This window comes from Argentina silus (assembly GCF_951799395.1).
Source record: "Argentina silus genome assembly, chromosome: 4".
NCBI lineage: Eukaryota > Metazoa > Chordata > Actinopteri > Argentiniformes > Argentinidae > Argentina > Argentina silus.
In genome coordinates this window covers 7,747,097-7,758,215 of record NC_139658.1, presented here as the reverse complement: position 1 = coordinate 7,758,215, position 11,119 = coordinate 7,747,097, and the positions used below count along the sequence as shown (strand labels likewise).

The 11,119-nt window shown below is 44.6% G+C and overlaps 1 protein-coding gene across 3 annotated transcripts in view; it reads left to right on the top strand.

Moving 5' to 3' along the window:
* The window catches only part of arhgap9 (Rho GTPase activating protein 9), a 25,594-nt gene extending 18,787 nt beyond the window's left edge, over positions 1-6,807 (top strand). For 2 of the 3 annotated variants that reach the window (XM_083669236.1, XM_083669234.1), the window contains 7 exons: positions 300-419; positions 692-790; positions 1,646-1,723; positions 2,117-2,170; positions 3,202-3,336; positions 3,679-3,784; positions 5,810-6,807. In XM_083669236.1, the coding sequence (XP_083525362.1) occupies positions 300-419; positions 692-790; positions 1,646-1,723; positions 2,117-2,170; positions 3,202-3,336; positions 3,679-3,784; positions 5,810-6,002 (785 nt within the window). In that variant the 3' untranslated portion in view covers positions 6,003-6,807. The remainder of the gene's footprint in view (positions 1-299; positions 420-691; positions 791-1,645; positions 1,724-2,116; positions 2,171-3,201; positions 3,337-3,678; positions 3,785-5,809) is intronic. The other variant, XM_083669235.1, reaches the window with a different exon arrangement.
* The last annotated feature ends 4,312 nt before the right edge of the window (positions 6,808-11,119 follow it).

Sequence of the window (11,119 nt, the reverse complement as noted above, 5' to 3'; positions counted from 1 at the left end):
TGGGTTTGATTCCCGCTGGGACCCTATCAACAACAAAAAATGCACGCGCTCACTGTACTGTAAGTTGCTTCGGATAAAAGCTTCTGCTAAATGGCCTAAATGATTATATTCATCTCTATAGTATTCTCCATCTCTACTACCTCTCCCTTATCCCCTCCAACCCATTGAATTCGAGAATGTGTAGATAACCTCACGTCCCCTATCCCTCCCGTGGCCTCTTCCTAAGTCACGGTTTCAAACCTCCAACCCACGTCCAGTACAGCACCTTAGCTCACGTCTCCCCGTCTCTCCTGTTGCAGTCCCACGCTCCATCTCCAACCTGGAGAACACAGAGAAGAAGAGAGTGAAGAGCCGTCTGAAGAAGCTGATCCTCAAGAGACCTCCTCTCCAGGCCCTGCATGAGAAGGGCCTCATCAAGGGTGAGCTCACCTACTGTAGCAGATGAATGCTAACACTGAACCAGTCTGAACCAGATGAATGCTAACACTGAACCAGTCTGAGCCAGAAGAATGCTAACACTGAACCAGTCCTACCTGCTGGGGGGACTGCTCTGCGGGGTGTTACCTCAGATGACCCTGTGTAGATCGAGCAGTGCCTTGGGTGGGTGTGTGTTTGTGTTTGTGGGTGTGTATCGTCATTATCGATGGATTGCTATACCTGTGTGTGTGTGTGTGTGTGTGTGTGTCCACAGACCAGGTGTTTGGGTGTCGTCTGGAGATGCTCTGTGAGCGGGAGAAGAACACAGTGCCTCGCTTCGTCAGGCTGTGCACTGAGGCAGTGGAGAGGAGAGGTACAGTTACGTGTGTGTGTGTGTGTGTGTGTGTGTGTGTGTGTGTGTGTGTGTGTGTGTGTGTGTGTGTGTGTGTGTGTGTGTGTGTGTGTTATGTAAGTAAGTGAACACAGTGCCTTGCTTCATCAGGCTGTGCACTGAGGCCGTGGAGAGGAGAGGTACAGTTACGTGTGTGTGTGTGTGTGTGTGTGTGTGTAAGTAAGTAAGTGAACACAGTGCTTCGCTTCATCAGGCTGTGCACTGAGGCTGTAGAGAGGAGTTACATAACATCATATCATTCACCCTTGACCTCTCCTTTACCTCTAAGGCCGTGGCCACACTAGTCAAACAGACAAAACGGACAAAACGGACAAAACCGATGAGTATGAAGTCACTATCTGAATCGATCCGCATAACGTGTCATTAAACAAACAGAGGCACGACCACTTTTTGGTTTCTAATTGGCTAAACGGACGAAGAGACTGTCCAAACGAGTTTGGCTCAGTCCATCAGCTACGTCCACTCCTCCATTTCCACAGACCAACTCACTGGAACAAACCACAAACACTCATCTGGTAGGAGTACAAACACAGCACTGTTATGTGTGAGGGCAGAGAGAGAGAGAGAGAGAGAGAGAGAGAGAGAGAGAGAGAGAGAGAGAGAGAGAGCGAGAAGAGAAGACAGTGTTTACTCCACAGAGATAATGCAGTGTTCCATATCTATGGTTTATTATACATTTATGACCATGCTGAGCTGATCTGTTACAGGGTGATTTTAGGGTCAATTGCTGTTGCCATGGTTACATCTGTACCTGTGTGTGTGTGTGTGTGTGTGTGTGTGTGTGTGTGTGTGTGTGTGTGTGTGTGTGTGTCTCAGGGTTGGAGACAGACGGGATCTACAGAGTGAGCGGTAACCTGGCAGTGATCCAGAAACTCCGTTTCCTGGTCAACCATGGTAAGACAGAGGGAAAGCCTCCAACTTTTCACTTTTTGGGACCCGGGTTGTAATAGTCTTTGAATCTTTTCTAAAGAGTGGGGTTTGCACTTTTGGCCCCATTGCGCTAGGCAAACTCAATCAAGCACAGCTGATCTGAAATGATTGCAAATTTGAACCCATGTCTGATCCATTGTACTGAGCAAACTAAATCGAGTGCATTCAAAGTGCTTGACATACTCAACGTCTTTGACCTGGGTCTGAAAGAGACAGAAGGACAAGAGATGTGATGTATCTGAAATGTGAAATGTGTCCTACTTACCTGCCATATGTACCCTATATGTCACCGTCCATGTCCAGGGCCCCTCCACTGTGGATGAGGTAACCCCATTAAATGACTGTTGCTTTTTGCAGAGCGAGCGGTGACCACTGATGGACGTTATATGTTCCCTGCGGAGTTGGTGCAAGGTAGACCCAGACAGACAGACAAACGTGGTTCTGAACCAACATGCAGCCTTCCGACATGTATCTGTGTACATGCTTACTGCATACATGTGACAATGCTTACTGCATACCTGTGTACATGCTTACTGCATACATGCTTACACAACCACCGTCACCTACTGTAAGATAGATGTTGCCTACATGCTTACAAGCCCACATATTTCAACATGAAACCCAAAAAGGTTTTTCAAAGGGTGCCCCTACAGGCACAAATAAAGGACACATTTTTGGTACTAAACCGTGCGGTACATGTTGTCTGCTCGATCTTATGGAATGTAACACCTTGTGCTGAATCTGTCAAAAAGAATGTGCTTTAAAGCTTTCTCACTGCCTGAGGTCTCACTGTGTAGCCTTGAACAGAGATCTTCCAAACGGAGAGAAATAGCAGCGTGCATCAGGTGCAGTGTTTCCTTGATGCAGTCTATCGTCGCCACCAAGTGGCCGAAGCAGAGCACTGGAGCTTATGTATTATTTCTATTTGCACGAACCTTATTTGATTTCATCACTCAGATCATTCAGATATGAACCTTAATGATGTAGTCACTTTTAAATATGACATTTATTGTATCGGTGTAAATTCATGTACAGGAACAGAACTTGGCTATTTATGAGTGTATATGATGGACAGAGTGTAGTTTGGGCAACAGTGTTCAGGACCGGAGTTTTGTTTTCTGTGTCTGTCTCACCACAGGCTGTCTGTCTCACCACAGGCTGTCTGTCTCTCTGCTGCTGACTCTTGCCTCACCTTCACAGACACGTCCGTCTGCTACAGCCTACCAGCTGGCCTGTCTATCAAAAGCAATGGGGGGGTGGAGGGTTGGGGGGGTTAAAGAGTGATATTGACCACAATTTTCTTCATCTCCCCCTATCCCTCTCTGTTGCCCTCCTCTCCATCTCTCCATCTCCCTCCATCCCTCTCTCTTCCCTTCCTCTCTCTCTCTCTCTTCCCTTCCTCTCTCTCTCTCTCTCTCTCTCTCTCTCTCTCTCTCTCCCAGAGGAGAAGATTGATCTAGACCAGAGTCAGTGGGAGGATGTTCACGTCATCACCGGGGCTCTCAAGCTCTTCTTCAGAGAGCTTCCTGAACCCCTGGTCCCCTTCGGCTTCTTCACAGACATCGTCGAGACAGTCAGTGAGTCACCCTCATTCAGTCATATTCATTCACTCTACTCATTAAAATACTGAAACGATTATGATGATGATGATGATGATGACAGCTACGATGACTTCATTGCAACTGTAAGGAAATGATTAGGTAGTTGACAGTTAATCTCTTATCTAACGCGTGTGTTTGTGTCTGTTTGCGTGCATGTGTGTGTGTGTGTGTGTGTGTGTGTGTGTGTGTGTGTGTGCGTTTGTGCATTTGTGCGTGTGTGTGTGTGTGTGCGTGTGCGTGTGTGTGTGTGCATGCGTGTGTGTGTGTGTGTGCATGCGTGTGTGTGTTTGTGTGTGTGTGTGTCCTTTGGTGTTCCAGAGATGTCTGACTACCTGGACAAGGTGGACCGTCTGAAGTTGCTGGTCCTGAGCATGCCCCCGCCCAACCACGACACTTTGATGTTCATCTTCCGTCATCTCAGACGGTGAGAGCCCTGGCCAGGCTGGTAACAACAAGTCTCAAGTTCATATGAGTTTAAACATGCATTTTACACACACAGTCACAACACACATTACATTGAGATAAAAACACACACAAGAAACAACAATGATGAGGGTAAGTGTAGGAATACAGTGCTAATACTGTCTGTTGCAGGGTCAAGATATCTGTAAGGTCAATGTCCCATCATGGATTTTGGACCATTGATTGTGTATGAATGTACAAACATGAATGTCTATGAATGTGACCCATATCACCATCTTTGAATTGATCTTAATTGAACTCTCAATTTTAGACATCAATGCTACTGTAGAAGCAGGTACTCACTGGAGAAATATAGAATTCATTTTCTTAGTTGGCTCTTTTAAGTGTTTGTGTAAAGCAACAGTGCCCAAGACTGACCACAAGAGGGAGTAGTATCCTCGCTCTCAGAGTACCCTGTCAGTGGCTGTGAGTGAACAGTGTGGGCTTGGAGGAGGCTGTGGGTCATGTACCATGGTAGTGGGGTCAATCAATCAACCAATCAATCAACCAATCATTATCTTTATTGTCCCCAAAGGGAAATGTGTAGTGCAGTCAAGGTCAAAAACTAAAATGAAACAACAACAATAACAACCGTACTACAAATATACACACAAGATAAAATCCAGTCGGTAAGGGTTTGCCGGTCCTCTGCTGGGCTTTGTGCCAAACAACTCCCCCTACCCATGACAATATTGACAATAAATCATGGCTTCTTGGGCGTTATTGGTTACACATGCGCTCACCCAGGTACCACAGGTGTGTCTGGACCATGAAGATGACTGACTGAATGATGAAGTACACTCATAAAGTAACTGAATGACTTTGGCACAACTGTTCTTCATGCTGCAAGGCCCCTTCCACAGGACCCACAATGCAGTCAGGGTGGATGGTCCTGTAGTGAGCCTGATGTTTGTGCCAGGTTGTGTGGGTCTATAAATTTGTCAACTCTGCATCTCTCTCTCTCTCTCTCTCCACTGCCATTCCTTTCTGTTTCTCATTTTCTCATCTCCCGCCCTAAATCTCCCCCTCTCCCCCTCTACCCTTCTCCTCCTCTCCCCCTCGCCCTCTCTGCATCTCTCCTCCTCTCCTCTCCTCCTCTCCTCCTCTCCTCCGCTCCCTCCCCAGTCCCACGGGATGGCTGTGGCTCGTCTGCTGGAAGCAACAGCAACACCACCGCCGCCACCACTGGAACCTCTCTCCCTCTCTCCCGCTCTCCATTTTTTCTTCCCTTCCTCTCTTTTTTCCCTCTCCTTTTTTAATGTGGAAGTTTTGAGCAATTGCTGGCTGCCTCTGTGGCTCGGTGGGAATGGCATTTTTAGAAGAATGCCTCATGCTGTGGCTTTAACCCATTCCTGTGTCCCCTCCGAACACACACATACACACCCACACCCACACACACACACACACACACACACACACACTCATACAGTACGTAGACTCACAAATGAACGCAAATACATATGTACTGTACATGTTCAAAGACACATAAAGACAAGCACACATCCAAACTGTAAATACACACACACACACACACACACACACACACACATTTACCTCACGCTGCCCTGCTGTCCTGATAGTCTGCATGCATCATAAAAGTGTCAAACAACGACCACTGACATGGAGCTTTATGTCATCAGTGGTCAGGAGTTTGAATATAACACAGATGAAGTCAGACTGGTTGGAGGAAATCAAAATGTAACACCAAGTCCAAACCCTGTTCTGTAGTCGTTCCTCTGGGAGTGGTGTGATCGTTTTGATTTAAGCTTGCGTTTATTACCGTAGGTGAAATCAATAAACTATGTTTTATTGTTGACGATAAGATTAGGCATAATGGCATATTGCACAAGTAACAGAAGTTAATTAATCCCCATCTGTCTCTGTCTCTCTTTCTCTCTTTCTCTCTTTCTCTCTCTCTCTCTCTCTCTCTCTCTCTCTCTTTCCCCTCCCCTCTCTCTCCCCCTCGATCCCACCCTTCCTCCCACAGAGTGATGGAGCTCTCGGACTCCAATCGCATGACGACCCAGAACATTGGCATCGTGTTCGGGCCCACCCTGATGCGCCCGGAGTGTGACAATGGCAACATGGCCATCAACATGGTCTACCAGAACCAGGCGGTGGAGCTCATCCTCACTGAGTTTGATCGCATCTTCCTTCAAAACTCCTCCAGCTATCTCTGACAGGGCGCTCCCTGCCTCCCTCCCTCCCTCCTCCACTCCCCTGCCTGGCCCCAGATCTGGGCTGTACAGCACGCTGTACCCAGGGGAGGCTGGTGGAGGTAGAAATCAGAGGACGGGCTCATTGTAATGCATGGAATGGAATGAGGAATGCATTCCTAATGTGTGGCATCAAAGCATGTCCTCATTCCTTGGTGTAGCCATCTCCTATGACGACAGTAGTCGAGGTATGGCAAGAATCCTGACGAAGGCACTGGGTGTTAAAGAACAGAATGCAAATCTCTCTATCTTATCTTTTACCTGGGTGTCATTGTCATGCTTAACCTGCGTATATGAGGGCTATTACATTACATCAGGGGAGGCTGGTGGAGGTAAACATCGAAGGATGCATACCATTTTTCAAACACACTTGTTTTGGATACCGTTCCTCATTCCATTCCGTGCATTTCATGAGCCCGTCCTCCGATTTCTACCTCCACCAGCCTCCCCTGCATGGCACGTACATGTATGGCCGGCAAGAGAACCATAGCTAGTCATAGGAGTTGGCTACAGCACATACTTGCACTGATCTGCTCTGCTGGAGCCAGGAAAAGCCCAGGAACAGGACCGACCAGAACCATGCCCAAGGCCAGAACCAGCTCACTGTGACCCACAAGCACACCAGCATCTCTGACCCCCCCCCGACACCCCCCTCCCACACACACACACACACACACACACACACACACACACACACACACACACACACACACACACACACACACACACACACACACACACACACACACACACACACACACACTCACACTCACTGGTTAAAACAGCAAACATTCACTCATAACGATTATGTCAGCATGCAATATGTTTGGGACAAGCCCACTGCAGTGATTGGGGGCTGAATGCCTGTGTGTCACAGAAAACTGTAGGTTGGTTATGGAATATAATATGATGATGTACCGTACGCCATTTAGAAGAAGCTTTTATCCAAAGCAACATACAGTACAGTGAGTGTATACAGTTCTTTGTACATATGGTCCCAGTGGGAATCGAACCCACTCTACTAACTGAGCCACACAGAACCATTCATGTTATGACTTAGCAGTACTGTAGCGACAGTGCAACTCCTCTTACTGAATAGTCTGTGAACCTTCTGAACCTTTTTTTTCATTTGTGTCTTCCATTTTCATAGTAATCTCGTTACCAGGCATTCGCCTGGGGACAAGGTTATTTTCATAGTGACAAAAACCCACTGATATATATTTTTTGGAGTATTTGTACATACAGTATATATTTCTGTCAACTTGGAGCACTTTGGAGTGTCCCCGACCAGAAGAATCATTGACAAACTGAAAATGACACAATTGCCATGAAATAGAGAGACAGTGAAAAAGAAAATGACTTGATTGTAAATGTTCCTTCAATAAAAAAGTGGAGTGAATGCATTTGAGAGTGGTACAGTATGTGATACTTGGGAGCGTTTTTTTTTATGTAGTTGTCGGAGCGTTGTGTTTGAGGAGCCGTGGTGTGCGTGTGAGATAGAGGAAGCGTGGAGGTATGTACACCACTCAGAGACTGGGCGGACCAACTCTCCCCTGTGATTGGTCCAAATGCTGCTTTTAATAACAGAACAAAAGAGGAACTAGAAATGCATATGTTTAAAAAATGTGGATTTTCCCCAAACTCTCTCTCTCTCTCTCTCTCTCTGCGGTTTTGGTAATGTTATATTGACTGTGGGTTTGGCAGAGGACAAGAAAGAGAGGACAAGAAAGAGATGACAAGAAAAAGGCAGAAAGAAGAAAAGAGAGGGAAAAAAGAAAGCGCATGGATTTTTATGTTTTATTTGATATATTTATTCATTTTTATTTTCTTATTTTTGAGAGTCTCGTGGGAGCGAGGAAGGGAGAAAGGCTGCATTGTCACCAGAGTAGAGTTGACTGAAGCAGAGTCATTATAATGTTTGATAATGGGAAAGCTTCATGTTTATTACAACGCTTTTTTTGCATTGCCAGGATTGCGCAATTTTGATTGAGTGCTGCAGTGTCTGTTTTGCTTGCATTAAGGACCACACAATACATTTTGAATACGAACTTGTTTCTTCAATAACTGTCGTGTACTTGCTTGCTTCTAATGTATGACTTATACGTTAAACCCGAAGCTGAGCACAATTTCTCTATTTGTTTTAAAACCTCAAATGTTTATTTTGTTTAATTTGGTTTGGGCCTTGTCAGTATTTTGCCCTGAAACGTTAGAGTCCTTACTGATGTATTATGAAAGCGAATAAAACACATTGACAGATACTGTAAAAATGAATCAATATGCAGAAACCGTTTTCATTTTGTACATAGTGTAATTATGAAACATTTATGTATTTTTTTCTCTCTCCAAATTGTGCAATTCAGAAGATTTATGTGTTAATAAAAGCCAATGGAATAAAACTCCTGGCCGCTACACGTTTCTGTGACATTTATTCAGACTCATGGTGATAATCACTAATATTACAATCTGGTTGTGAGAACCATACAACAGTCACTCTCCTAATCAAGACCGTGGTGGCTACAACAACACGCGTGACCTCATCTCGGAATATTCCTTTGTCGCAAGGCTATCTTTATCTATGACAGCATTCACAATTAAAGACAAAATGAATGGTAACATGTAGCTCCCTACTCGTGGTTACTTTCGTATCTCATTTATTCAATTACTTTTGGAAACATTGCACATGTTTTCATATCGTATGATAATATTAAATTGCGTTTATTTTACATACGTATTCACGGTCCTAACATGTGATATAAGGACTTTGCTGCTGCTCTTTCTATTGTTAAAGTGGATAAGAGGAGGAGAGGTTATATTGAGTTGATACAAACCCCGCCATAAGCCACTACAGTCTTCGAAAAAAGTTTCTACCAAGAACCAAAAACGGTTCCTCAAAGGATTCTCCCACAGGGACAGTGGAAAAACTATTTTGGAACTAAGAGTGTACAGAAGCCCAGGTGTATTCCTCACTGTAGGCCTATACATGGCACAGCCACAATCACAGCCACTGGTTTCGATGCTGGAGAGTGACTACCTCTGATGAACCCGCATGCAAATGATCCCTCAGAGAAGAGAAGTGGTAAGGGGAACGTTTACCGTAACCTGAAACGGAGGTGGCCCTGACCAGAATTCATTCGCATACTGTATCACACACACACACACACACACACACACACACACACACACACATACAGACACGTCTTATATTCTAAACGTGTTTTATCTCTGTAGATAATGTTTGTTCTGTGGTGTCTTTGGAGGAAATGTTCTTCTGACAGGAACGTCCCTGATTGCAATATAAACCAATAAAAGTAAGCACATAAGAAGAACACAATATGTACAATTTTATTACAAATATATCCACAAATGTGTTGTAAAAATGTAATTCAATATAAAATGCATATACTGAGTTGGTAAAAAATACAGCTTGATACAAGTTTCTGCAGACATCAATTGAGAGTCAACAAAACATTTGCCATCTTTGTTCAAGCAAATACAATGTCAGGTTAAGAACAATACCAATCCGGTGGTGACATTAGGCAGTTATAGCCTAATAAGTTAGGTTATAGCCTATAGCCTTGAGAGGATGCCCACACACACACATGCGTGCACACGCACGCACACACACACACGCACACACACACACACACGCACACGCACACGCACACGCACACACACACACACACACACACACACACACACACACACACACACACACACTCCTCTTTGACTAAGCCATGCAGTTTCTTATGTGAGAATTATTGGACTGGCAAGATACTGCTGGATGGCAGTCACACCTCACCTAGTACATGGTTGTCTTATCTCCTTTAACAAGGCTGTTGCCGATGACTCACAGTGTCTGAATCTAAATGAGGCAGTTCTCATGTTGACTACTCTACTCCCCAACCAGGCAGATAGAGGAAGCTGGAACTTATAATGATAATACTGTATGCTAGAATGTCCTGAGTCTGCTGTCTGACCGTGTCACCCCCAGACCCCCGGCCCCCCACCCCCTCGCCTTCACTAGAACCTCAATGTGTGACTCATTGCATTCATGGTGTCATTGATTTGTACTGTACAGTATATGTACTCGCACTTGAGAGAGAGAGTAACATCTTTGCATTTTGTAAAAGAAACAAAAAAACCTCCCATAAGTTTATGGCAAAAATATGGAACATATTTTGAGGCAGTGCAAGTTTCATTTGCTCCTTCCAAAGACAAACCCCAAACTATTTTCTTATCCTCCGTGTAGTAATACTTTAAGGCACAGACACGAGGCTGAGGGCGGACGCCCGACATTCAGAGACTAACAGTCAACTTCCTGTTGTCTCATCAACAACATTGACATGTTACAGTGAATGGCTTCCCCCTTCATCCGCTTGATTCAATAGTGATTCATTGGATAGGCCTACCATGAAAACCCCCATGGTAAATGTGAAATGTCCTTAATGAGTTCACAGCATGAGTTCAGAAGGAAATGTGACCACAACCATATGAGTAGGTATTCTATACCAATTTGTGGCTGTGGCACAATTGTCTGCATGTATTTCCATTCAAATAAAAGTTATTGTGCGAGAGGTCAATTGACACTTCTTGGTCTTGAATGAATATGAAGCAAAATCCGATAAAACAATACCACAGGATATTCAAAAGTAAATATTTGCATTGGTAAAAAAAAAGAAGAAGAATAGGTTATACTGATTATGGCAACTTGAAACAAATGGAAAAAATATTGTTATCTATCTATGCAGCAACATGAACATACAGTACACCCATAGAAATAGAATTAAATTAAGTTAGATTCTATTTCTATGCATACAGCACACCAGCCTAGCAAGACATCACGCTAACTATAGTGACATCATTCATCACACACTGACCTGAGTGGATATCAAATCCTAGGCCCTTCTACGGCATGGTAACTGCTAGCTACTGTATTCTGCTAAAGGACAGTTCCTGTGATCCTAGGTTGTGGTTGCTATGGCTTTGCTCATTGGAAGGCACTTATGTTTGTTTTGCTTTGTTCTGTGCAAGTTGTTGTTCATGAGACTCTTCAGTCATTCTAGGGTGCACTCTCTGGGCAC